Source organism: Mustela erminea, chromosome 12 (genome assembly GCF_009829155.1).
Source record: "Mustela erminea isolate mMusErm1 chromosome 12, mMusErm1.Pri, whole genome shotgun sequence".
Lineage (NCBI taxonomy): Eukaryota > Metazoa > Chordata > Mammalia > Carnivora > Mustelidae > Mustela > Mustela erminea.
In genome coordinates this window covers 986,157-1,012,054 of record NC_045625.1, presented here as the reverse complement: position 1 = coordinate 1,012,054, position 25,898 = coordinate 986,157, and the positions used below count along the sequence as shown (strand labels likewise).

The 25,898-nt window shown below is 64.3% G+C and overlaps 4 protein-coding genes across 13 annotated transcripts in view; 2 read left to right on the top strand and 2 right to left on the bottom strand.

Annotated features, from left to right (window-relative positions):
* Positions 1–1,846: 1,846 nt before the first annotated feature.
* On the bottom strand, positions 1,847–6,818 carry LCN8 (lipocalin 8). The gene is made up of 7 exons (XM_032308432.1): positions 6,673–6,818; positions 4,210–4,350; positions 3,210–3,413; positions 2,695–2,765; positions 2,259–2,363; positions 2,076–2,165; positions 1,847–1,971 (listed from the first exon to the last, which is right to left on the bottom strand). Exons 1-7 carry the CDS (start codon positions 6,816–6,818, stop codon positions 1,847–1,849), a joined length of 882 nt encoding a protein of 293 aa, XP_032164323.1.
* The window catches only part of LCN15 (lipocalin 15), a 23,808-nt gene continuing 4,491 nt past the window's right edge, over positions 6,582–25,898 (bottom strand). Inside the window, exons 1-9 of one of the 6 annotated variants that reach the window (XM_032306606.1) lie at positions 12,523–12,655; positions 11,070–12,318; positions 10,756–10,829; positions 10,285–10,424; positions 10,138–10,208; positions 9,803–9,913; positions 8,693–8,794; positions 8,398–8,464; positions 6,582–6,698 (exon numbers count right to left, since the gene is read on the bottom strand). In XM_032306606.1, the coding sequence (XP_032162497.1) occupies positions 8,430–8,464; positions 8,693–8,794; positions 9,803–9,913; positions 10,138–10,208; positions 10,285–10,424; positions 10,756–10,829; positions 11,070–11,172 (636 nt within the window). In that variant the 5' untranslated portion in view covers positions 11,173–12,318; positions 12,523–12,655 and the 3' untranslated portion in view covers positions 6,582–6,698; positions 8,398–8,429. Of the gene's footprint in view, positions 6,699–8,397; positions 8,465–8,692; positions 8,795–9,802; positions 9,914–10,137; positions 10,209–10,284; positions 10,425–10,548; positions 12,656–25,898 lie in introns of those variants that run through there. The other 5 variants (XM_032306605.1, XM_032306609.1, XM_032306607.1 and 2 more) reach the window with 5 other exon arrangements.
* Positions 16,116–17,997, top strand: TMEM141 (transmembrane protein 141). 3 transcript variants are annotated; one of them, XM_032306602.1, is made up of 5 exons: positions 16,124–16,241; positions 16,532–16,598; positions 16,771–16,854; positions 17,066–17,173; positions 17,471–17,610. In XM_032306602.1, exons 1-5 carry the CDS (start codon positions 16,188–16,190, stop codon positions 17,482–17,484), a joined length of 327 nt encoding a protein of 108 aa, XP_032162493.1. In that variant the 5' UTR covers positions 16,124–16,187; the 3' UTR covers positions 17,485–17,610. The 3 variants fall into 3 exon arrangements, with proteins under 3 accessions (XP_032162494.1, XP_032162493.1, XP_032162491.1); XM_032306600.1 differs by having other exon boundaries at positions 16,126–16,241; positions 16,588–16,598; positions 17,471–17,997; XM_032306603.1 differs by lacking the exon at positions 17,066–17,173 and having other exon boundaries at positions 16,116–16,241; positions 16,588–16,598; positions 17,471–17,997.
* CCDC183 (coiled-coil domain containing 183) overlaps positions 18,049–25,898 on the top strand; it is an 11,121-nt gene continuing 3,271 nt past the window's right edge. The window contains exons 1-9 of one of the 3 annotated variants that reach the window (XM_032306598.1): positions 18,049–18,688; positions 19,605–20,353; positions 20,824–20,945; positions 21,400–21,477; positions 21,647–21,814; positions 21,945–22,049; positions 23,915–24,037; positions 25,454–25,579; positions 25,704–25,758. In XM_032306598.1, coding sequence (XP_032162489.1) covers positions 20,284–20,353; positions 20,824–20,945; positions 21,400–21,477; positions 21,647–21,814; positions 21,945–22,049; positions 23,915–24,037; positions 25,454–25,579; positions 25,704–25,758 — 847 coding nt within the window. In that variant the 5' untranslated portion in view covers positions 18,049–18,688; positions 19,605–20,283. Of the gene's footprint in view, positions 20,354–20,823; positions 20,946–21,399; positions 21,478–21,646; positions 21,815–21,944; positions 22,050–23,914; positions 24,038–25,453; positions 25,580–25,703; positions 25,759–25,898 lie in introns of all 3 variants that reach the window. The other 2 variants (XM_032306597.1, XM_032306599.1) reach the window with 2 other exon arrangements.

Sequence of the window (25,898 nt, the reverse complement as noted above, 5' to 3'; positions counted from 1 at the left end):
GGCAGGAAGGATCCAGATCGTGAGGGGGTGATTGAGACCAGAGAGCCAGAGACCGGGAGATGGAGCCAGGGAGACGGGGCCGGGGAGGTGGGGCCGGCAGGAAGGGGACGTGCAGCAGGAAAGGGACGGTCGGGTCCCAGCGCCGCGGGGACATGGGTGCCTGGAGCCCTGCAGCCGCAGCGGCCCGTCTGATGGGGGCTCGTGAATCCACCCACCTTCCCCACGACGGAGGCAGCGGGGCCAGGCGGCCTGACCGCAGGACGTGGGGACCAGCTGGCCCAGGCTGAGGGAGGAGGGCCGGCTGCTAGGACGCCTCCCCGTCCTGGTTGCTCTCTGCTGGCCCCCCACCCCCACACCCCTCCCCCAAACCTGGCACCAGGGCTCCGTGTTTGGGCAGAGCCTGGGCCATCGCCCCACCCAAGTCTTCCTGATTGTGTCTGCACTGGCTGGTGCTCTGTAAGTGAAGTGTGTGGGGACAGTGGAGGTCCCACCCCACCCCACCCGCTGGCGCCCATCCCCCGCCCCACGCAGAAGCCTGGGGAAGGTCTCCCTTTGTTCCTCTAGCAGAAGTGGGGGTTCCCAGCACCCGGGACCACCCGGCTCCCAGCAACCCCCAGAGCAGGGCCCGCTTGGCTCTGTCTCCACCGGACAGACGCTGGGCCACCGAGCTCCTGAGGAACCTGGCCTGTCCGCGCCGGAGTTGCAGAGCAGGGCGGCATCCCCAGGATTCGCTAGAGCCAGCCATGGCCAGGGAACCTTCCGCAGACCCCTGCAGGACCCTGGAGGGGAGCCTTGCCGTGTCACCCAGGAGACGACAGACCAGAGGTCTGCCCAGGTCCAAACACCGTTTAATGTTCTGGAACTGGAGGAGTCCAGAAGGCTCCAACGTGTTCCCTCGTATAGGACGTCCCTCCTCGCACCCATCCTGGTCGCCCACCAGGCCATTCAGCCCACTGGCTGCCTGCTCTGCCTGGGGCCGCTCAGGCTCTCCGGGAGCAGGGCGGCGGCCTGGGACGGACCATGGGGCCCACACGCCAGGAAGCCTGGCCCGCGGGCTCTGAGCCGGGCAGGGCTGGGCATGACTGCCGGCGGGAGGGAGACGGCCCGTCCTCCTGCACCGAGCGGTGTGGTCCCCGGGCTCCCCGGGAAAGAACCAGGGAACGCACCAGAAGCCAGCCCGGCCAGTGGCCTCCCCCAGCTCAGCCCTCCCGGGACGAAGACCCAGCTGGGGGCGATATGAACGGCTCCCGTTCCCAGAGGTGCTCACGGCGCCCACAGACCGCCAGACAGCTGGGTTTGCTGCCACTTCCTGGCAGCCCCGCCCATCCCCCCACAGCCCTGCTCCCCCAAGAAAGACGCTCGGGGCAGCGGGTTCGGCAGTGCGCTTTATTCAGAGCAAGGGCCAGCAGCCCCCCGGGGCCAGGACAGGCCAGAGGGACGGGGCTCGGAGCATCCCGACCTGGCCCAGGGCTCCTCTAGATCAGCTCCTGAGACACAGAAGGGCAGGGCCTCAGGGCGCGGCCTGGCCTCCAAATGCCTCTCGGGGCAGTGGTTAGGGCTGGGGGGTGGGGAGGCCTGTGTCCTAGCTGCATGACCGCGAGCCAAAGCCGCCCTGGGCCTCAGTTTCTCTACCTGCAAAGGCAGGGTCACCGTCCCCGAGACAGAGGGCATTGGGGGCCTGGCACCGGGTGGGACACGGGGAACCCGAGATGGCGCCCACAGGGCCTGTGTCCCCCCACTCACCCCCCCCCCGGCCGGGACGAGGGCCCGGCCTCCTCCCCTCCCTCTCCCAGCCCTGCCCGCGAGCCCCCAGCCTCACGGGTCCCTCTCTGGCAGCCCGGCGTCCCTATCCTGGAGGCCCAGGATCGACAGTGATTTGGGGCCCCTGTCGGGGTGGGAGACTCAGCTTGGCGAGGGGCCCAGCGCAGCCTGGGGCGAGGCTCACCTCCTTCAGGAGCTCGGCGCATCTCCCTAAGGGACGGGGCGGCGTGAGGTGCGGCCGCACGGGCCCCTCGGACCCCTGCCCACCCTCAGGGTCCCCAGCCCAGCACCCACCCCGAAGGCCTGGGGCTCACCGTGCCGGGCCACCAGATAGAGCCCCATGTCCGCAGTCAGGTCCCGGAATCTCCGGAAGCCTGGTCCGTATTCATCCTCTAGGCTCCGAGCTGCGGGGGGGGCACGGCGGGGGCCGGGGGCTGGGCTGGGCTGTCCCCAGGGGGCAGCAGCAGGCCCAGCCCCCGACCCTGGCTTGCGCTTACTGAAATACTTGAGCACATAGTAGTCCTTGCCTTGCCAGCGGAGGGACAGCCTCAAAATGGCGTACTGCTCGTAGTCCGTGTCTATCACGTGGATCTCCCTGTGGCCTGCGAGCAAGAGGCCCCGGAGAGGCCGCAGGCATGGCGACGGCTACCTCGCAACCTGGCAGACCTCGGAGGCGGGGTGCAGGGTCTGACTCCATCCTCTCCGCACCCAGGGCCCGGACCCTCCCGTCATGCTGGGCAGGGCGTTGGGGGGACAGGTGGGACAGCCCTTGAAGGATGACCCACTTGGCGGTAAGAGAATGGGAGCCCCTGGGGCTTGAGGAGGAGTGCAGGGAACAGCATGGGGAACAGCACAGGAAAAATAGCAAGGCAAGTGTAGCTGGTATGCAGGGCCAGGGGTCTGTAACTGTAGCGACAGGACAAGGGTTCTTACCAGGAAAAGCAAATGTCCCTGAAACGTCTATTTCTGAGCCCACTATTTTTTCTGTCTCACAACTTCCTGAGCTGAAAGACGGCAGGGTGCTCATCAGGAAAATACCAGCCTGCATTCTCTCTGCCGGGCACATCCCAGGCGTGCGGGGGCGGAGGGGCCCGGCGGTGTGTCTGTACCCGGGAGAGCTCGGGCCAGGGCGAGGCTAGGGGAGGTGAACAGCGGTGAACAGCCCTAGAGAGCCCCAAGGCTTCTTTTGTGTCTTACAACCTAATGGGACCTTATCAAAACACTACACTTCTTTTCGGGAGAATTGAAGGTCTAGGTCTACATGTAACAGCTCCAGGATCCTGGGAGTTCTGGTGTTGGGGATGGGGGTTAAGGTCTGGGGGTTTGGACACAGCGGGGCTGACCCTGTCCAGACCCCACAGCCGCAGCTGATGGAGCTGCCCCCGCCAGGCCCTCGGCCACACCTGCCTGTTCCTACTGGAGCTCCCAGGGGCCCCAGGACCCCTCACCTGTTATATGCAACCTTCACAGTCAGCTCACGTCCACTCAAGGTCAGGAACAAGGCTTCCAGCCTCTTTGGGGTCTTCAGTGCCAGGTTTTGGCTGGAGGCCACCCCAACTTCCCGCCAGAATCCTGCAATCTGGAGAGAGAAGCCGTAGCCCTGTCCTCGGTGGCAGACCCTCCGGGGCCCCAGAGCAGGGCGCCGGTGGTCCCTGAAAGGTCAGCGTGTCTTTGTGGCAAAACAGCATTCACCATCCTTCCGAGGAGTCCCTTCAGCCCATCAGACAGCAGGGCGCCTTCTGTGGGGCCCGGACGCCAGGGGCAGCGGTGGTTGGAGCTCCAGAGAGGGGAAGCAGCAGCCAGCGGCCCTCGGGAGGCTTGTACCCACGGGAAGTACAGCTTCTCTGGGAGCTGGGGTGGGGGGGCTCCTGCCTTCAGAAATGCACCCCAGCCCAGAACTTCTGTCTGAACCCGGAAACTGCTCGTTTTGTGAGAGGGAAGCACACACGTCCCCAGCGCCTGTCCTCCCTGAGCCCTTCTGAAGCGCTCCTGGCTCTGCTGCCAACACAGACCTGTGAAGAAGGGACTCGGGCAAAGCCCCCTGCGAGCTCCCCGCACTGGGAAAGTGTCCTCGGGTCGCCACACAGTGCGGCCCCGTGAGCCCTGGTACAGCAGGGCTGCTCCCAGGCACCTGGCCTGTGCCTTCTGGAGCTCCCAGGGGACGGACCCCACTGATCCGGGAGCAGGAAGGGTCCACGCTGAGCCCCAGATGGATCAGCCGGCTGCCCACGGAGAAGCTCAGGGAGGACTTTGGCCCTGTCGGTCCCGGGTGTTTGCTCACCCTCCCTCTCAAGGACCGGGTGACAGCCAGGCTAGGCTCAGACCCTCAGCCACCTGCTCTGTCCAGGCTGACCTGGGGAGGGCTGGTCCTGGGGCCCCTGATGAGGCTGCTCTGGCGTCGGCTGGGGGGCAGGGGGGCTGGACACTCAGGCTCCTCCCTGCCCCGACCTCCCCACGTAAGACAGAAAGGCCACCTTCTGCAGGTGCAGGTCCTGGGAGGCTGTGTGCGCCTGCACCACGACAACGCCCAGGACGACAGTGAGGAGCCCAGCCTCCATCGTGGCTCGCGGTGCCTCTGCTCCCCGGAACCTGGGTTTTTAGCGGGGGAGCGTTGCGCAAGAGCCAGAGACGGTCATCAGCACAGGTGGCCGAGACCCCTCCGGGAAGTGGCCCTGGGGACACCCACAGCCACCGGGGTGGGGTCAGCCCACACGAATGCCAGCTTCCTGGCCTGGGACAAATGTGGGCATGGCAGGGGGGCGCCGCCTGAGCAGAGGGGGACGAGGCCCCCACCATGGGGCAGCTGGGACCACAGCTCCAACCCCATAGGGGCGGACAGACGCACCCAGACCCACGGGCTCAGGCTCGGAGCACCTTCCTCACCCCGCATATGGCGGCTCTCAAGCTCTTCCTGATCAGCCTTGGGGCAGGAGAGGCTCCGAAGGCCTGGTACGGCTCACTGAGCCGAGGGGGGGAGTGAAGGCGGGGTCTCGTCTCCCTGCGGAGGTCCCCGTGGGAGAGGAAGCTTGGGAGCAGCATGGGAGAGGCACAGAGGTCCCTGGGGGGGGGGGGGGCGGAGGTGGACGGCCACGTCTCAGGGATCTCGGCACACACTGGGGAGCCGCCTTCCTGGGGCCCACGTCCCCGTCCACCGTCTGCCGTGACAGGACACAGCCCCATCCCCAGGCCAGGCCCCATGCCTGTCCTCGCCTGGATCAGTCAGGCCGGCGCACAGCCAGGCACGACCCACTGCTCAGAAGGCTGGCCTGAGAGCGGCCCCGTCCTGCTGGCCCCTGACCTGAGGAGCAGAGCCAGGACATGAGCCAGGGCAGTGGGAGGCCAGAGCCGGCTCTTCCCCAGCCGGGCCCCCGACAACAGTACGGCTGGGCCCCCCTCAACAGTAGATTTTGTCCCAGATTAAAAGCCTGGCAAGAGGAGCCCCACCTCAGGGACAGGGGCCCTGGCCCGACCAGCTGTGTGGCTCAGGGCAAGCCGTGTGCCTTGGTTTCCCAGCCGTAATGGCCACAAAGCAGGGGGACGGGTGCCACGTGGCCAGGAGGGGTCCGAGGGTGCCCAGAGCAACTCCTGCCAGGACCAGCATTTGTGGCTCTAGTTTCCAGTAAGAGGCAAGCCTCCCAGCTTCGGGGCCAGAAAAGTACACCCTGGAAGGGCTCCAGGCTTGGTCCAGTACAGAGCAGCTCCCGTTCCGAAGGGAGACAGGCTGCCTCGGATCCTGGATGCTGCACTGTCCTTCCACCAAGGCTGTCAGCTTAGGGTCCGCCAGGTGTGGGAACGTCCAGGCAGGACAGGGAAGCCCAGAGCTCCCGCCGGAGACGGAGGGACCCACCACACCACAGGACCAGCAGCCCCCCCCGCAAGGAGGCTGATCTGGGACTAGCTGATCCGAGCCCCAAGCTGGCCCAGCCCGGGTTGATGAGAAAGGGCCCCCCGCCCCCAGTGCTTGGCCAGGCCACAGAGGGAGGACAGGAAGCGTGGGGGGCGCTGTCTCTGGGTGACCAGGAGCAGGATGAGGACAGATGCCCTTCATCTGATCTGGCCGACCGCCTCCGGCTCCAGACCTGGGAAGGCTGCAGGGCACCTGTGATCAATGAGGCAGGACCCGCACCACCTTCCTGTCACCTCCCCTGGCCCTTTACAGTGTGTGCGCCGGACCGACCTGGACACGCTGAGCTCCTGTCAGGAGAGCGGCGGGCCCCCAGGGAGGGCTCTCTCCCCCAGCAGCTCACGGAGTGTCCGCATGCAGCCCAGGCCCTGGAGCCTGACCACTGGGCCTCAGCCTCAGCCTGGCCCCTCGCTGGGCAAGTCACCAACTTCTCTATGCCTCAGTTTCCTGAGTAAGGAATGCAGCGAGCTCACTGTGTGTGTCCAGGGGTCCACCGTGGAGTATTTGACATAGCCAAGGTCAAGGTCAGCCCAGCAGCAGGAGGGAACACCCCTGTGAGCCCTGCTTCAAGGCCCCTATGCTGCTGTGCCCCCAGCTCCTGCAGCCAGGGGGCTACATGTGCCCAGCGGAGCCCCCACGGCGAGGTGGTCTTCACAGGGCACCCTGGCTCCCTGAAGGTGCCGTGAGCCCATGAGGACCAGGACAGTGGCGCCAGACACCGCCTACGGGGACAGCCCCTCGCGGGTGCCAGGCTGGGCTGGAGCTTCCTGTCCCCTCGAGCCAGGAGGTGCCCAGTGGTCAGCGTCTCCCACGTGCCCACTTCCCTGCCTCGGTTTCCCCAGGAGTCCTGGATCAAGACGGGGCTCACCGTGCCCTCCCCAAGGGCCCCTGCCAAGAGGGGAGGACCCTCTGGACTGCAGAATATGTTTATTGAGGGGAAGAGGGAGGCCCAGGGTTGGGGAGGAGGGGGTGACCCAGGAGGACGGTGGGTCCGGACAACTCCGCACGACAAGGTCTGCTGCTCCAGCTCGCCCTGCACAGACAGGAAAGGCCCGGTCACTCCAGACACCCATTCAACAAACACTCCTCGGAGCCTCTCGCTGCCCCCATCCACGGCACGCATCACCTGCAAGGCCAGAGCTAATTCCACCATCGAAACTTCCACAACTGCAGAAGCCCACCACGGTGGCCTCAGAGGCCAGCAGCACACCGTGGCTTCCCGCGGTCCTGGGGACCCCAACACACTCTCCAGCACCTTGCTTGCTCCCTGGCCGGCATGGCAAGAAAGCCCCACAAGGGCCACTGAACCACAACTAAACCCCCAGACTCAGCCCCTGAGAGGGGGGTCCACGTGGGACGCTTTACCCTGGAAGTTGGGGCGAGGCCCGCGGCAGGACCCCGGGGCTCCTACTCTCCAAAGGTAGAACCTCCCAGAGGCTGACCTGGCATGTCCCTCCCCCTCTCCTCCCACCGAGGACAAGCACCTGTGGGGCGCGGAGGGACCAGGGGTCGGCAGCAGCTTCTAGACACACGAGAAGTTCAAACAGCCCCAGGCCCCCTGGGTGAATAGCCAGCCGGGCCGGGAGAGCAGAACGCCAGGGGCGATAGTGGAGGGGGTGCTGGGGGGGTGGCGGGGGGTGCCAGGGGGGGTGCTGAAGGAGATGCAGGGGGAGACGCCGAGGGAGATGTCGGGGGGAAGGCAGGGCATGCGGGGGGAGAAGGCGGGGGGTGCCGGGAGGGATGGTGGGGCACCCCCTCGGAACGCGGAAGGAGCCCCCCCACACAGGCCAGGAAGGACCACAGGGCTGCCCCCCACACACAGGGCAGGAAGGACCACAGGGCTGCCTCTGACACTCCTGTTATTCATTGTCTTACGTGGGTTCCCAAACTATTCACTGTGAACTTGGTAAGGGGCTGGACATTTTCTTAGCATCTACTTGGGGGGAGGGTGTCCCCAAGAGTCCACCTACTTCCATGTCCCGATAACCCTATAACGGCAGGGCCGTGCAAGGTGGCGGCTCCCGTCTCATGGGACCCTCTGGGGGAGACCAGGTTCCTAGACAACTCCAAGGCCTAGTACCCCAGGGAGGTAGCCAGAGGCTGCAGGACACACAGCACACTGGATTGACAGCATCTCCCGGACTCACGTCCACCCCGGGCCTCAGAGCAGGACCTTCCCTGGAGACAGGGTCTTTGCGGACGTGACCAGTTAAGGACGGAGACGATGCTGTCGTGGACTTAGGGCGGGCCCGGCCCCCGTGACCGGTGTCCTCGTCAGAAGAGGGACATTTGAACACAGACACACAGAGGGAGGACAGCCGTGTGACCATCGAGGCAGAGACAGCAGGGACGGGGCTACAAGCCAAGGGAGGCCGAGGCCCGCCCGCACCAGCAGGAGCTGGGAGAGGCCAAGGTTCGGCCCTGAGCCTCCAGAAGGAATCAGCCGGGCCCAGTCCTTGACTTTGGGCTCTGGCCTCCAGAACGGTGGCGAGAACAAACTTGTGTCATATGTGGTAATTTGTTAAGGCAGCCCTAGGAAATCAGAGGAGGCTTCCTGGAAGAGGTAACATGTAAGCTGAGGCCTGAATCGTGGAAGCGGCCGGCTGGGCAGCTGGGTGGGGGCTGGGGGAGTGGGATCCACACGTGCAGAGCAGCAGACAGAGCGGCGGCCCAGGGCTGTCCACGCAGGCCCTGGAGAACAGGACGGAGAGGCCGCCCTGCCTTGCGCCTACCTGGGAAGGGCTGAGGTGGGTCTCCACAGGTGTCAGGGAGCTTCCTTGTCCCCAGAGGAGCACGCGTCTGCGGGAAGGAAGACAGAGAGGCTGAGCTGGCCGGACTGCCCACAGCTTCCTGCAGCCTGACCTCCTGGGCCCCCAAACAGCCCCAGCCCCTGAAAGCCTCTCCCTCCCGGCTGCCCATAACCTCCTCCTCAGTGTGCGCGGGCGGGAGGAGGGGGCTGCGGCCCGCCTTACGAGAGACACCACCTGGTCTGGCTCAGTCCCAGGGGTCGGGAAGGGGCCTGCGCACCTGACTTGGGCAGCATGACCATCATGTCGTCCGCGAGCCCCACCGTGGGGTAGAAGTCCCGGAAGGTCTTCACAGCTTGGGGACTTGCTTCCTGGGTCCGGCCTGAGGCAGAGCAGGGCCCCAGTGAGCTCTGTGTCCCACAGAGGTTGTGGGGTGGGTGGAGGTCTCCTGGGCTCACAGAGAGGTAAGGGGAAGGGGGCAGAGGTCTCTGGGGCTCACAGAGGTGAGGGGGGTAGGGGGGAGGTCTCCTGGGTTCACAGAGGTGAGGGGAGGGGAGGGGGCAGAAGTCTCTGGGGCTCACAGAGGTGAGGGGGGGAGGGGGAGGTCTTCTGGGTTCACAGAGGTGAGGGGAGGGGAGGGGGCAGAGGTCTCTGGGGCTCACAGAGGTGGGGGGGGAGGGGGGAGGTCTCCTGGGTTCACAGAGGTGAGGGGGGGAGGGGGGGAGGTCTCCTGGGTTCACAGAGGTGAGGGGGGGAGGGGGGAGGTCTCCTGGGTTCACAGAGGTGGGGGGGGTCTCCCAGCCTCAGCGCTCTTCCTTGAGAGTTGACAGCCGGTCCATCACCCAAGACTGAGCAGGTTGTGCACTGCTCAAGAGTGCCTGCCTGGCTGGGGAATCAGGGGGACTGAAGCCGCCCGGAGGGGTGTCCTTTCCTAATCCACACAGGGTGTCTGGGAGACTGGCAGGGCTTGGGTCTTCCCCAGGGCCATGTCCCCCTGGGCCCCACACCCCTCAAGCCCCCCAAACCAGTCTCTAACCCTCACCCCAACCTCTGCACCTCGGGGAGCCCCTGGCCCACTTTGCCAAGGCCCTCAGAAATTACAGCAAAACGGAACCTCAGCCTCACTTCGGCTCTCAGGCAGCGGGGTCAGAGGGCGGCAAGGCCCCCAGAGGCCCCTCGCGCCAACTCCCCTCTCCGAAGAGCTGCGGGGTCCCGCCACCCCCCTCCTTCTTGGCTGCCCGTTGGGGTGACAGAGGAGGGGAGGCCGGGCCTGAGGGGCCGGGCCGGGGGGAGACGGGGCAGGGGGGCGGCCCCAGGTGGGGCGGAGAGGGCCGGGGGGGGGCAGCAGCCCGCGGGGCCAAGGAGGGCGGGCGGGCATCCGGGTGCTCACTGTAGAGCTGCACCATGGTGCTGAGGGCTCCCTCCAGCTCCTTGTAGATGTAGACCACGGCAAACGAGCTGTAGTCCGTGTCCGCGACGCGCACGTCCAGGTAGCCCAGGGCTGCAGAGGGAGGGGCAGCCAGCCGTGGGGGAGGGCCCGGGGCCGCGCACAGACCCCCACCCACGCCGGCCTCCGCTTCGGGGCTCAAGGAAAGGGCAGAAGGTGGAGGGAAGGAAGGGTGGGGAGGGGGGGCGGGGGCGTGGCCCCAGGTAGAAGGACCGTCCATGTCATGCCACGGAGACGCTTTGTCAGGGGTCCCTGAGGGCAGGTGGGGCAGGACCTACCTGGGACTCTGAAGTGGCCCTCGGAGCCGGCCCTCAGGTACTCGGCGTCCAGCAGGTGACAGCCGTCAGCCCTGGGGGGGCACAGCCCGGGGCTCACTCTCAGCTGCCAGCCCGTCCCGCCCCCACCGCCAGCCCCACCATACTCACCGAGGGAACTGCATGTGGACACTGAGGTTGCCCCCCGCCATGGCCTCGATGGTCCTAGTGGACATCAGCAGGTGGTCCTTCTTGCCCAGGAAGACCTTGCAGTCGGAGACCATGGAGACCACGTACCAGAGGCCTGAGAACTGCAAAGCAGCTCGGTGGCCGGCTTTGCCCTGGGACTGGGGCCACGAAGCACACGGCCACACAGGCTTGTCGGACCCACGCAGCTGGGGGTCTCCGTGCTCATACTCCCGTTCTGCCACCTACCTGGACAGGTCGCATGACCTCTGTTCCCCCAACTGTGAAATGGGTCAGTAATTACCCCCACACGGTTGTTCCAGGATTAAGTGGAGAGAGGGTCCAAGGGTTGGCGGGTTCAAGGCCCAGACCTGGTCCGCCGTGGGCCCCACCCTGTTATCCCGTAGGGCTCAGCCCCCATGCCCACCCGCGCCACAGCACAGGGGCCTTTGTTACCTTCTTGGCATCAAAATCTGGCTGCAGCAGAACCTCGGCCCCAGCCACGGACACCCAGAGCAGCAGCAGGACCTGGCCCAGCAGGACGCACTTCAAGGCCATGCCTGCCCCCGGCTCCCAGCGCGGGAATCCCAGCCCCAGGAGGCCAGGCTTTATAGCCCAGCGGGCTTAGCCGAGGGGCCGTGGGGCAGCAGATGCACTTGGCTCTGGAAACTCAGCCCCCATTGTCCATTGTCCTGCACAGCCACGCAAGGTCCCCCACCAGCCCCGGGGGTCATTTCCTGGAGGGCTCCAGAGAGGCGGGCTCTCCCTCTCTCCGATCCGCACCTGCCAGCCCGTCGCCGAGGACCAAGCAGAGACCTCACCTTGACCTCCGTCCACCTCTAGACTGGCTGGGGCCGGGGGCCCGGGGCACATGGGGGTGCTCCAGCTCACGGGCCCTACCCAGGGTCTGGGTCCCCAAAGTCCTCACTTGTCCATAGTCCCCCACACACCACACACAAGAGTGGAGTCACCATGGGTCAGCCCAGCTGTGACGGAGGGGACATCAGAGGCCTGGGTAACCCCTCACTCTAGGCCCCACTGCCACGCACCGGGTCTCGGGGCCGGTCTGGAGGGCGGAGCTGAGCCGCCGCTTAGGGTGGATTATGGCGTCACAAATGTCTTATCAAAGGTTGCATAAGCATGCGGGCCCGAGTGTCGCCAGGGCGGCACCCTGGGCTGCTGGGGGCTCACTGGCCAGGCCTCCCGCGTGACCTCTCCTGTGCAGGCAGATGGCGCCCTCCACGGGAGGACTACCTGCTGGCCTTGGGGCACACGACCCAGACACCTCTGATTGGGGGCGGGCGGCCCGGGCAAGGCCAGCGCTGCCAAGGGCTCGGCGTGGAGGGGCCTACAGGGCCCGAGAGAGCCTCACCCCCAGCGGGGAGGGAGGGGAGGAGGGGGCTTCTGAGGGCCGCCTGCGCTGGGATTCAGGGCACCCCAGCTCCCCGCCAGGTCCCATGTTTACAGAACGTGCATCTGATAAAGGACTTAAATCCTGAATCTACGAAGAACTCTCCAGATGCAATGATAAGAAAAACAAGCAATTCAACTTTAAAAAAAAAAACGAGCAAAGATTTGAAAAGCCACTTCACCAAAGACGACGTCCAGGTGGAAAACAAACATGGGAAAACGCGTCCGTGAGTCAAGGGACGGACGGGCAAGGCGAGGCCGCTCCGAGACACGCCCCAGCTCTAGGGCTGCGGGTCGCCGTGCCCAAGTCCTCGCTGCCCAGGCATCAGAACGCGGGGCCGGGGCCCTGGGAACCCTGTGGTGGGTTCTCAGGAAGGGACACACTCATTTCCCGGACAATTTAACAATCAGTGTTTACATGAGAAAAATGAAAAATTGGAAAAAACTCCTGCGCGTAGGGGTTTGGAGGGCTTTATTCAAATCTACCCGGAAGCAGAAGCACCACGTGTCCCCCACGGCCACGTGGATGACAAACCGTCCGTGGCAGGAGGGCGTGGAAGGAGCAAACCATCCGCTCAGGTAACGCGCTTGGAAAATCCCCATCGGTTCCTGGGTGAGAGAGGCCTTGTCAGGAAGACTACAGATGGGGATGCCTTTCTAGAACCTTCCAGAATTCGCAAGTGCCCAGGAACAGGAAGCTGCTCGGCGGTGGCGGGCGGGGGGGTGGGTAGGCTTGGCGGCCAGCAGAAGGGCACGCGGCCACTGTCGGACCTGGGATTGTGGCCACGCATCTGCGTCTGTCTATAAACTCACAGTGCTCACAGCAAAAAAGTGAGTTCTGTGTGTGACCGAGACGTTGTTTACAACGCGTAAATCCAGGGCGCCTGGGGGGCTCAGTGGGTTGAGCCTCTGCCTTCGGCTCGGGTCATGATCCCAGGGTCCTGGGATCGAGCCCCACTTCGGGCTCTCTGCTCCGAGGGGAGCCTGCCTCCTCCTCTTTCTCTGCCTCTTTACCTACTTGTGGTCTCTGTCTGTCAAATAAAATCTTAAAAAAAATAAATAAAACGCATAAATACAAGTGACAAATACGTACAAAATCTTCTCCCAAACGCAGCTCCCCGGCTGGGGGACAGGAAGGCCAAAGGAATCCGTCCCACTCCCTCCAAGGCCAGAGCTCTAAGGCCAGGGTGGGGGCAGGACAGGTGCCCACGCCAACCGCAGGCCTGACCAAGGCCCGGACAACCACAGCTTCGGACGCCCTGAGGAGCCCCCCAGGGGCAGGGCAGCCCCTCTACCCATGGAAAACGCACTGGCCCCCAGGACGTCCCTGACCAGGGCCTTCACCGCAGCCCAGCCACCCGTTGGCTCCCTGGGTCCTCGGCCTCACAGCGAGGGGGCAAACCTCAAGGACATCAAATGTGACGCGCCCCGGCATCTGGAGCCATCCCGGCACCAGGCAACACCCGGCCCGCTGGCCCCGTGGCATTTCCAGCACCGGCCCGGAGCCGGGCCGCTCCCCGGGCAGCTTGTGGCTTCTGCCCCCTCCTCAAACCGCAGTCTACACCCCACTCCACCCCGATCTCTTTCCTCCGGGCTGTGAGCTTAATCTGCATTTTCTTCTGTGTTTACGTATTGTCTCTGCCCTGCACACTCTAAACTCCGGGACAGCCGGCGCTACCAGGGGCCTGACGGCTTCGGATTCCCCAGCTCCGGGTGCAGAAGGTGCTCGGTTCATAGCTGTGGATAAATGAGGGAGTAAGGTCGCTTCGGCCTGCAGGTCCGCTAGAGCCTGGGGCCTCTCTGCCACGCCACCACGTCTGCAGCCCGTGGCAGGGGTCTGCGTGCTGGCATGGCCTGCCTTGTCCACAGCCGCAGCGGAAACTCCGCCTGGAGCCTCGTCTGGCTTCCCTGCCTCACTGCCTCCCAGCATCACGCTGTGAAGACCAAGGGGCACAGGTGTGGGGGGCTGCCACCTTGCCCATCAGTCCCCCTGGCCGGCCCAGGGTTCTGAGCCTCCAGGAGGAGGGCTAGGACTCAGAGGCTGGTTGGCTCAGACCCAACACTTCTTTCCCTGGAGGTTCTCGTTCTGTTCCTGTTCACCAGACCGCCGAGGCTCCCCTGTACCCACTCTCTTGGTTCTCCAGCACCCTGCTAATCCAGGAGCCCCAGTATCCTTCCAGTAAACTCTCACTGGTTATGGTGGGTCAGGGCTGCTGACCACCTCTCCGCCAGGCCCAGCCCAGTCAGGTTCCTGCCCCCCGGGGTGCTTCCTAACCCTGGGACCCGTCCTCAGGGGAGGAGAAAGAATCTCAGGTGTTCCGAGCCTCCACCTGCTGACCATGGAGGCAGCCCAAGCTGCATGGACAATCAAGGGCCCCCTGGCCCCCTGCACAGCTGGGCTCCACCCCAGGGGGCCCAGCAGGAGGTGGGAGGGGAATGGAGGTTACTTTGTGCTGGCCAGATTCCCCTACAGACCCCAGGGGTCTCACCTACACAGTTCCCCCTCTACGTGCTGGAACAGGTGTCCGCCCCCCCAACCTGGGGTGCTCTGAGCTCTAGGTTCCTGCCCCGGCCCTCGGGGTCTCCCATGTCCCACTCACGTCTGGGGAGTTGCTTTGCAAACACACTGTCCGCTTTCCCCTAATTTGCACGTGCCCTCTGGGTCCCTCCAGGAAACGGGCCAGGGCTGGGCACCTCTGCAGTGACTTCATGAAGGGCTCCCGCCCCTCAGGCAGCGTCAGCACCCTGATCACCGGCCGTAGGCCACTGCCACCCGGCCTGGCTTCAGTGCGCAGGCCAGTCAGGGCGTGGGCTCCTGGGGTGGCATGTCCTGCACCTGAGGGCAGGCCCCAGAGCTCTCAGTCACGTGGGCACTTACAGGGCAGGGGTGGTGCCTCAGCCGCCAAGGACCACACTTCCTGGCTCCAGTCAGCCTCTGGACGACCAGCAGCTGCCCTGCTGCAAGCTTCAGGCTTCCTCCCGTCTGCTGGGCCTCCAGTTTCGTTGGAGCAGCCACAAGAATGGGACCGAGAAGAGGAAGGAGGAAGAGGAGGGAGAGTGGGACAGGGGAGGAGGCAGGAGGCGGGGACGGAGGGGAAGGACAAGGAGGGGGGAGGGGGGCAGGGAGAGAGAGATGAAGCCTGGGGGGGGGGCAGGAGGGGAAGGGGGGTGGGGAGACCCCTGTCTGGGTAGCAGGGGCCGGCTCAGATGTATCAGCTTGCCCACACGCACCCCTCCAGGTGTGGGCAGGGGGGAGGCAGGTGGTGGGAAGGGCAGAAGCAGCTCATCCTGGCAAACGGAGTGTGGACAGCACCGGATGGCCTCCTTGTGCTGCCAGGGAAGGCAGAAGGGTACCGGCCTGCAGCCCACTCTCCCCGGTTGTGTGCAGACCTGAATCTAGGGCTCTGGGGGCTCGGGACAAGGCGACCATCCCCCAAGCTTGCCCTGGCCTTCCTGGCCCTCTGGGCAGCCAGACCACGGCAGGGAGAACCATCAGCCCCAGGCCCCACGGGGAAAGATGTGCACTGTCTCCCCTACAAGAAACCGACCCCGGCCCGCACCACCGGGAGCGCTTGCTTCTCTCCAGCAGGCCTGGGTTCACAGCAACCCCTCCCACTCCTTCTCCATAAAGTACTTCCTCATGGTCATTGGTTGGCCTCATCCCTGGTTTTGCTGTGGCTTGCATGTCCCAAATTGCAAGTCTCTGCTGCTCCCCAGTAAACTCCTGGTTACTGGTAAAATAACTTGTTTTTCAGGTCAGTGCTACCGTCTAGTGCAGGGAGGCGGGGCGGGGGAGGGGGGGCCAGGGGCGTCTGGCCCACCCAGAATGCCCAGCCTTGGCCCCTGGACAGAGGCTGTCCCCCACTCAGGGGGCCTCATCCTCCGGCCGGGAGGTAGCTGGCCTCTACCCTGTGGCTGGGGCATCCGGGGGAGCTGGACCCACCCATAGGCCACGCGACGCCCAAGCCATGTCCATTCCCAAGCCCACGCGCCACCTAGGACTTCAATGTTCTGACCGGCGACCTAAACTGATGCCCCCTCTCCCCCAGGAGACCTGGCCAGGCCCCAGCCTCACTGCCCCTCTACTTCAAAGACCACCTGAGTCCACACCGCAGACTCTCTGCCATCACTCAGACCCTCGGCCCTTCCCACCCTCTCTCAGGTCCCCCCATCCCCGCCCCTCCTGCGAGCTCGTCCCCGCCCCTTCGCCTGTCCCGCGCAAGCTCCGCCCCTTTCGCACCCGCCCCTCCGCCCCTGCCCGCGCGTCCTGCAAGGCTCCGCCCCCTCTTCGCTCCGCCTCCCCCAGCGCGCAGCCCGCGCAGGCTCCGCCCCTGTCCACACCCGCCCCTCCGCCTGTCTCGCGCGGGTCCCGCCCCCGCCCCCCTGCACGTCCCGCACAGGCTCCGCCCCCCTGCTCGCCCCGCCCCCCGCACGTCGTGCGCAGGCTCCGCCCGTCCGCTACGGGTGACCTGCCAGCCATGGTGAACCTGGGCCTGTCCCGGGTGGACGACGCCGTGGCCGCCAAGCACCCGGTGAGAAGGCCGGCCTGGCACGCGGGCCCCGGACCTCAGAAGCTGACCTGAGCGGGGCGGGTGGGGGCTCGATGGGGGGCTACGCTCCTCGGGGAAGAGAGACGTGGGGGGGGAGGACGCTCCCGCTGTGGGCATCGGGGCAGCCTGGGTGGACATGGAGGCAGGTGTGGGCAAGCCCCAGGGCCTCACGACGAGTGGTCCCGCTCCCTGCGGCCGGAGTGTGCCCGAGGGCGGGACGGAGGGCCTGTGAACGGCGCGGGGACTGAGCCCTCACCCCTCCGCCGCCGCAGGGACTGGGGGAGTACGCCGCGTGCCAGTCCAAGGCCTTCGTGAAGGGCATTTTCAGCTTTGTCGCAGGTAGGCTGGGTCCAGACGCCCTGGGGTCCGGACAGACCGCACCTTCCCGTCTCACCCGAGTGCCGAGCAGGTGCCGTCCGGTCCCCCCTCCTCGGAGGCTGGGAGCCTGACCGCTGCTGTGGGCGCCCAGGCGGTGGACAGGCTGGCTGATGGGGACCTTGGCTCTGGGCAGGCACCGGCGCCGCCTTCGGCCTGCAGATGTTCATCCGGAGGAAGTTCCCCTACCCCTTCCAGTGGCACGTGCTGGTGGCCGTGGGTGGGTACCCCAGGGGCTGTGCCTCCCGCGTTGACATGCACCTGAGTCGCCAGAGGTGATGCTGGCTTTCCGGCGGGGTGTCCCCACTGGGGTGGGGAGGCCGTGGTCCCGTGCATCCCCACCTCCTGGGACGGGGTCCCAGTTCTCGGTGCAAGTCCTGCCAAGCCCACAGGACCCTCTGCCCAACTGGCCCGTGGCCCCTGCTCCCCAGTCACAGGCTCGGTGGCCAGCTACTGGGTGACCCGAGTGGAGTCGCACAGATGCAGCAACCTCTGGCTCTTCCTGGAGACGGGGCAGCTCCCCAAAGACAGGGGTGCAGGTGAGAGGCCAGAGGGCAGCGGAAAGCAGGACCTGAGGCTCTGGGGCCAGAGGTTTCGGCAGGCAAACCCGAGGCCCAAGGCATAGACTGGACAGGGCCTCTCCCCTCTGGCCTGTCCATCCTGGAGGGGCAGGAGTGGGTGGCATGCAACAGCCAGACCTTCCTGAGCCCCTTGGGCAGGAGGGGAGTGCAGAATCAGGTGTGTGGACACCCCAAGAAGGGTGTCCAGACACCAAGCTGTCTGATGTCAGGCCTGTGTCCTTCTGGTGAGCGGCTGTCTCCCTTTGCCTCCTACAGATCGGCACAGCTAGGAGAGCTCCACCTGGGGTGCAGAAGACCTGGGGCCGAAAATTTCGAGCCCTCGGGGCCTCCTCACCTCAGGCTTGCCCTCCCCCCTCACACAGGCCCTCCCCACAGCCTAAGGTGACCCAACGGTGTCCCCTGCAGACATTCATGGGAGGTCTGCCAACCCTGTGCAAACCTTTGCTACTGCCCAGGTCACACCAGAGGGGCTGTCCCTGCAGTGGTTGGCCTCCCAGAGGGCAGTGAGAAACATGGTGGATGCTGAGAGCTGGAGAGCATCAGAGAGGCCCTGGCACTTGGTGGAAGGAACTTCTGCGGGCCCTGGTGCTCTGACACTCCCTGTCCAGCCTTGGCGTCCCCCACGGTCCGAGGGGACAGCTGCTGGGGGGCTTGCTGCACAGATAAATGCCTTGCCTTTTCCCAGCTGAGTTCTAAAACCATTGGGAAGGGGCGCCTGAGTGGCTCAGTGGGTTAAGCCTCTGCCTTCCGCTCAGGTCATGATCTCAGGGTCCTGGGATCGAGCCCCGCATCGGGCTCTCTGCTCAGCAGGGAGCCTGTTTCCCTCTCTCTCTGCCTACTTGTGATCTCTGTCAAATAAATAAATAAAATCTTAAAAAAAATACAACCATCGGGAAGCACGTCAAAGCAGTAAGAAAATAAGAGACACAGGTCCTCTCGGCACTATACACTGGCACTGGAGGACCCGCTAGGGCAGTTCCCAGCACAGCCCCAGAATCCAACGGTTCCGCAGGCCTTCCCACGCGGGGTCTGCTTGCACACGTCAAGCCATGAGGGAGCAAAACAGGGGTGTGCAGCCTGGTAGTGCCTGGCCCCTGGGACTCAAGGCACAGGAAGTGGCCATGCCTACCTGTCTACCATTCCAAACACACCTGTCAGATGAAGTCACTTCACTCCAAGGCAGGGGGAAGTGAAGGGTGGAGGGCGGCCAGAGCTAGCTTACTGGCGTTCCGTCCACAGGGAGGGAAAGCTCTGAGTGGGCATGACTACACGCCCCACACACCCGACGGAGGGAGAGGCAGCGATGACATAAAAGCTGGGCAAATCCATAGTCCTGGACAGCGGCCCTCCCAGTCACACTGAAGGCCCACGACCTGGAGCCATGCTGTTCCAGCCCCAGCCCAACTCCTGCACCTCCCGGCCTAGCCGGTCATTGAGAAGAACGCTGAGCGCCTACTGTGCACCAGGGAATTGGTGAGTGGGAAGGCAAAGTCCAAGATAACCATGGTGTGAGCGAGCGAGGGTTGGGGTTTTCTTTCATGTAAGTGATCCAGGGTTGACAGGTGCTCAAGGACTCCCTCCAGTCTGCCCCCTGCTGTCCCTGCTGTCCCCCCTGCTGTGGCCTCTCTTCCGGGTGCACCTCATGGTCTCGGGCAGCTGCGCCAGCTCCAGCCATCGTGCCTTCATCCCAGTCACTAGGGAAGAGGATAGTTCACTCACCGCTTGGGCTTACCCTCCACCAGCCAAAATTAAGTCATGGGGTACACGCCTAGGAGGACCACCTTGTTCTGGGCAGCCACGTACCCCACTAAAGTTCAGGGGTTTGAGGAACAAGGTAGAACCAATACTGAGGGACAGCGAGCAGGCTTTGCCTGCGGCCCAGGGAGAAGATGGGGTCGGGGGATGCGTATGGCTGGTCCTTCCAAACCCCTGCGGCCTCAGAGGGTGGCAGAAAGTGAGCCTGTGGAGTTTTAAACGGGACGGGACTCCCTTTCTTCAAAAAGCGGCAATGACCAGGAAATGACCCCTGTGTGGGGTCTTAGCCTGCCGGCCATGGTTATGAACTGCGTGTCCCCAAGTTTACACATCACAGACCTAACACCCAGGACCTTGGAATATGACTGCATTTGGAGACAAAGCCTTTAAAGAAATGATCGCATTAAAATGGGGGGGAGCCCTGATCCGGTCTGGACTGTGTCCTTCTGAGGGGAGGACACAGACACGAGCAGAGGGACGAACTTGTGGGGGCGCAGCGAGAAGATGGCCGTCTCCTAGCGCAGGAGGAACCAGCCCTGCCAGCACTCCGATCTCAGACTTTCAGCCTCCTGGATATGAGACAATAAATTTCCACGCTGGCAGCCACACGGGCTGTGGCTCTCTGTTACGGCAGCTCCAGCAAGTTCACGCAGCGTGGCCGGAAACAGTAACCGAGCTGGTATGCACCCCTGGGATCCCAGGCTGTCAGGGGTTCAGGGCCTACAACTCCAAGAGCAGCATGGGCTGGGGTGGCCCCTCCCAGAGTAAGTGACACCGAAGGCTAGACCCAGGAATTCCCCCAAGGAGGCAGAGGCAAAGCAGGACGGGCTCCAGGCAGCAGGCAAAAGGCAGGGAGAGGTGGGACCTCACGAGCCAGGTCATCCAGGCTGTGAGTCTGAGCCTGGGGTGTGCTGAGGGAACGGAGATCCCATAAGGCAGAGGTGAGACGTTTTAGGAGACTCAGTGGAGGACAGCTTGGAGGTGTGGAGGGTACGGGGGGGCTGGTGTGGGTACGGTGTCAGACCACCACAGACCTTCCTGTGGAAGGCGCCTCCTCCCATACCCCTGAGCCGAGAGCAGCCACAAGACACACATCCTGGGGACAGCCCCCCAGGCTCGCTCGGGGCAGCGGGTGGGGGCAGGGCGGGCCAGGACTGCCAGGGTTCCCTGAACTGGACATCGAGAACCTTGGCCCCCATCACAATGGGCCGAGATTCCGGGGATAAGCTGAACTGCGTGCAGTTCTGCTGAGCAGGCTCAGCACAGGGAGGACGGGAGGTGCAGAGGGTCCCGAGAGGACCCCGAGGGCCACCATGAAGACGCGCAGCGAGGCAGAGTCGGATGAGCAGATCCAGGAGCTGAAGACGATCACTCGGCTCCAGGGTGAGCCGCCCCCAGGGGACCACCCTGCCTGGCCCCTCCCTGGGCTCAGAGCTCTCAGATTTAACACAGGGCCAGTCCAGGGCATACAAGGGCTAGTGGCCACCCCCCCCAAACAGACCTACGAGAAGGGACCAAAGGGACTGCCACGCAGGGGGGCTTCAAAGAGATGTGTGAGCCCTGCGAGCCCCAAAGCTGGAGGAGACAGGAAAGGACCCACCTGTTTCTCTGGCCCGTGGGTCTGGAAGGGATCCCAGGATGTGCCCCGCACAGCCACCCCCATAAGCACCGTTGAGCCAGGAAGCCCATGACCCTGAGCAGTGGGGGGAAGGACTGTGCCGTGGGATCAGCGTTCTCCTGCCTGCCCCACCTCGGACAGCCCTTGTGTGGAGCCCCCTCGGCTCGGGGACCCAGACCCACCCACATCCTGGCCCCCTGGCCCTCTGCCCCTCCGCCCCCACCCCCCACCCCAGAGCAATGCCGGGCACTGCAAATCCAAGCGGTAAAGGAGAAGACGGCCAAGAACAAAAGCACGCTGGCCCTCCTGCGCAGCGGCATCCGTCGCGGGACCCAAGACTGGGCTTTGGCCCAAAAGGTGAGCAGTCCTGTCCCCAGCCTGCAGACCCCTGGCTGGGGATGGGGGGTGGGGCATGCACCTGCCGCAACAGTCCCACACACAAGTGGAGGGCAGGCGCCTTCTCTTCTCCCCCCTCCCCTGCCCTTCTGGAGCCGGCGGGCATCCTGGGGAGGGGCTTCCCAAGACCTGTTCCCCTAGCTGCAGTCACTCCCAAAAGTCTGCCGCCAGGGTGGGCCTGGCTGGGGTCCTTTTGGGGGGCTACCCCCTACAGCACGGGCCCTTCTGTCTCTCTGGCCTTGGAGGGGAGCCCTGGGCCCTCTTCTCCAGACTCGCATCACATCTCAGCTGCAATGGTCTGGATGGGGCCTTGCTGCTGGGCTGCACAGGGTAGAAGAGGCCAGGGGAGAATGCTTGGAGGAATGGGGGCCTGGGGGTCCACACAGACCCCAGCGCAGCCACTGCCGCTCTGCAGTACGACCAGCGGACCATTTCCAAGGCTTGCAGGAAGGACGTGTCCATGAGGCTGGCCCACGGCCGCTCCACCATGGAGGTAAGGCGGCAGGGGGACCCCTCGGCTTCGCCCAGCCAGTGCGCACCACCCACCACCACTAAACGGCGCTGCGGAGCCCGTCCCGATCCCGGGGTCCCGCCGCCCCAGCCCCGCCGCGCGCCGGCTCCCCGTGCGCACCCACGCGCGGGCCGTGCCCTCCCTGACCCAGGTGGCGCGGGAGAAGCTGCGAAAGTACGTGTTCGACCGCGTGAACGTACACAACGTGCTGATCCACCTGGTGCGGCGGCGGGGTCAGAAGCTGGAGAGCATGCAGCTGGAGCTGGCCAGCCTGAGGAGCCAGCCGGCCGCCACCAAGGAGGAGCTGCACCTGCTGCAGGTGGCGGGGGCGGGGCCTCGGGGGCGGGGCCAGATGAGAGACACCGCCCTCCCCTGGAAGAAGGCGCAGCCTCCAGGTGGGCACCCGGGTGGTGTGTCCCTAAGAACAGTGTGCCCTCGGGCCACCCCAGGTCATCCGCCAGCTGGAGAACAGCATTGAAAAGACCATGGTCAAGATCACCACAAGTCAGAACATCCACCTGCTGTACGTGAGCCTGCTGGACTACCTGAAGAAAGTGAGCCCCTCACCCCAGCCCCCAGCCCAGGGAAGCCATCTGGCCGCGGGCGCCGGGGGTCTCAGGACCCAGACTCGGTGCAGGGCTGGCATCTCAGTGGGGACAGGAGCCTCCGGGCGGGACCGCGACCCTGCCTCCTCCACCCACCCCACCCCCGCAGAGGGGAAGGACTGCAACTCCCTTCAGGCCAGTGTGCCCCAAGGACAGACCCCTGCTTTGGGACCCCGCTGAGCAGGGGCACGGTGTACCTGTCTGGAAACTTGTTATTTGCTACTTCAAAAGGCATATCATGGCATGTATCAGAATTGTGTGGGTTTTCTCGCATGTATTTGCTGGCTCAGCGTTGTGTTTTGCCCCATTCTTTGTCGTTTGCCTGGCCTCCGGGGGCAAATATGGGTCCTGAGCCCTCAAAAAGTTCCCGGTTACAGAGGACAAGCCACCTCTGAGCAGGCCGGTAACCTCAAGCTTGCTCCCACTTCTTCCAAGCCGGCTGACCCCACCCGCCCCCAGCAGAAGAGGCCTGGAGGAAGCCCCCAGGGTCCTTGAGTCCCACTGGGAGGCAGGGCCCCTCCATGGGAGGGGGAGGACGAGGAGACAGGAGGGCCGGACGGGGTGCCGCGGCGCTGCGAGGAGCAGTGTGGCCGGAGGGCAGGGACAGTGAGGGAGTTCCCCAACTCCCTCATCCTGAGGCTGGCGCTCGGGCAGCCAGGTGGGTGGCCGGCGGAAGTGTGGTGGGGGAGGAGGGTGGTGTGGGCACCGCAGCCCTGCTGGCTGGAGTCACAACCCTCTGGGTCCCGCCGGTGGCCCAAAGAGCCAGGCACCGCGGCCCTCTTGCCTGTCCCTCTGCCTTGGCGCCCTGTGCCTAGACACCTAGCTGCAGGTCCTGCCACCTTGCCTTCCTGGGCCCCTCCTCACACCCCTGCCCTCCGCTGCACTCCTGGGTCCAGCTCTCCTTCATCTGGGAGCAGGATGTCCCCCCAGGGGCATGTTCTTTGCAGAACAGACACATTGTTTTCTTAATCAGGCTCCATGCCCAGCGTGGATACCAGCATAGGGCATAGGGCTTGAACTCACGACCCTGAGATCAACACCTGAGTTGACAGCAAGCGTCGGATACCAACGAGCTGAGCCACCCAGGCACCCCAGAACATAGGCATTTAAAAAAAAAAAATAACTCCCATAGTCATCTATGTTAAAAAAAATAAAAATAAAAAACCTAGCAAAGATTCTACATTGTAGTAACCAGTAACAAAATACTAAGTCCGATATATTGGGTATTTATGAACCTGGCTCTGTGCTCGATACCTCGTTATACCGTCTCAACACATTCTGACAGCTACCTTCCGAAAGAGCCGTTATCGACAGACGGGGACACTCAGAGAGGTTAAGTGGCTTTCCTGAGTTCCCACAGCCAGCTGGCCGGGGCAGCTTGGCCTTGAGCTCCGAGTCTCTGACCACACATTTGTGTGCTGAGCCTCCCTGCCTCACTTCGGGCGGCAGCCAGTCCCTAGCAGCTCCCTGGGGTGCGGCCACTCCTCCCACAGTGGAACACCCCATCGCCATCCTCAGGGCTCACGCAGTCTAGGGTAAGGAGTTGGGGGTAGGCATCGTCCACTCTGGAAGTGCAGCATCTGGTTGGCCACAGGCCCTGCTCTTGCCCCCCCCCCTTTTTAAAGATTTATTTATTTTAGAGAAAGAGCGTGCACGGGAGAGTGCAGAGGAGGGAGTGAGAATCTCAAGCTCCGCACCCAGCACAGAGTCCAACTTGGGGTTTGGTCTCACGTATGACCTGAGCCAAAATCATGAGTGAGGCACTCAACCGGTGGCGTCACCGGGCACCCCTGTTCTTGCTCTGTTCAATGCAGGAGCTGACCGGGTACCCCATGGAGCTGGACAAGCTGCAGAATCTGGTGGACGACTACTGCTCAGAGCTGTCAGACATGACAGTCATGTCCCAGGACGCTATGATGATTACAGATGAGGTCAAGGTGAGCTCAAGCCCCAGGGCTAGGGGTCCCACAGGGCTCCCTCGAAGACCCATCCGGCCCAGGGTCCGCAGGAACACCCCAGACCCACACAGCCTGCCATCAGTGGCTACCCCATGAGCCTGCTCTGCTCACACATGATGGCCCTGGACACAGAGGGTCCTACCAGGCATGGGAGCCTGAAGGGAGACATAGGAGGGAGCTCATCTGGCCCAGGCAGGGGCCATCCCGCCGCCCAGTCTGCCTGCCAGTCAGGCATGCTTCATCCTCACGAGGGGACAGCGCACCAAGCCATCCAGCCATCCGTGAAGAAATGTCACTACACCATTGGCCCGCACTGCAGAGAGAGGAGTGGGTGAGGTGGGGCCATCCTGGTGCACTTACCTGCTCAGGGAGGTGATTCTTTTTATTTAAATTTTTTTAAGATTTTATTTATTTATTTGACAGACAGAGATCACAAGTAGGCAGAGAGACAGCCGGGGGGGGGGGGGGGGAGGCAGGCTCCCCGCTGAGCAGAGAGCCCGATGTGGGGCTCGATCCCAGGACCCTGGGACCATGACCTGAGCCGAAGGCAGTGTTTTTAACCCACTGAGCCACTCAGGGGCCCCCAGGGAGGCGATCCTCGAGTGGGGCTCTGGAGGTCAGAGATCCCCAAGCCCAGAGGATGAAAGACAACAAAATCCTGGGGCCTCACCAGGCCAAGGGAGGAGCAAGTGCCGGAGCAGAGGAGAGGCAGAGGAACAGAGTCTGCGAGTGCAGGGAGGCAGACGTGGCGGGGGCTTAGCTCCTGGCCCCCGCCCAACCTGGAGCTCTGGGAGGAGACACAGGGGCCATGGGATCGGGTCTGCACTTCAAAACCAGGCATGGTCGGGCTGCAGAGACGGAAAAGAACCACAGTCCGGATGCTGGTCGCCTGGGATGGGCAAGTTGTAGCGCTGGGTTCCTAAAGTCAACCGGGCTCTGAAGTCTCTCATGGCCACCCAAAAGAGTCTGGTGCTGAGTGAGATGTGGCTGGGGAGTGGAAGAGCCCCATCCAGGACGCATAGACAGGGGCGGGTGGATGATGGGTTCGGCCACCAAAACAGGACACGTGGGAGGAGACGGGGTTGGGGGACGATAGCGGGTTCCTTCGTAGACACGTGGGCTCACTCCCCGTTGAGTGAGTTCTCAGTGGAGCCCGGCAAGGCAGCGGGGAGCGCAGGCACCAAGAGAACTGGGAGCCCCGGGGGAGAGCCCTGAGAGGAGGGTGGGCGGCAGGAAGGCTGCTGAACGCTAGCAGCAGGAGCACCTGAGGAAGGCGCAGCCGAGAGCCTCCAGTGCTATTCCCAGATCTGAGCGCGGGGACTGAAACTGAATGCTGGACTTGCGCCACCGGGGTCCTGGCGAGACGTGACCACGCCCCACCTCCCGTGTCCCCAGATGAACATGCGGCAAGGGGAGGCGACTTTCATCCAGGAACGCAGGGCTCGCGAGAACCGGCTCAATCAGCAGAAGAAGCTGATCGACAAGATCCACACGAAGGAGACCAACGAGAAGTACCGCCGGGTGAGTCCCCGCAGGGCCCGCAGCAGGAGAAGCACTGGGCGCCGCTCCCCAGCAGAGGGCGGCGCTGCTCACCGCCGCCTCCTCCTCCTCCTCCTCCTCCTCCTCCTCCTCCCCTTCCCACCAGGGCCGGCGGGACCTGGACTTCCCCTCCAATCTGATGGGTACAGAGACCGTGAAAGGTGAGCGCTCCGCTCTCTGCCGCCCCCAGCCAGGGTCCCAAGAGGCCAGCAAGGGCTCAGGCCACCCAGTCAGGTCTCTGTAAGGCCAGGTGCACCTGCAGCGGCCAGGGAGAGGGAGACTCCTGCCTCTCCTGGCTCCA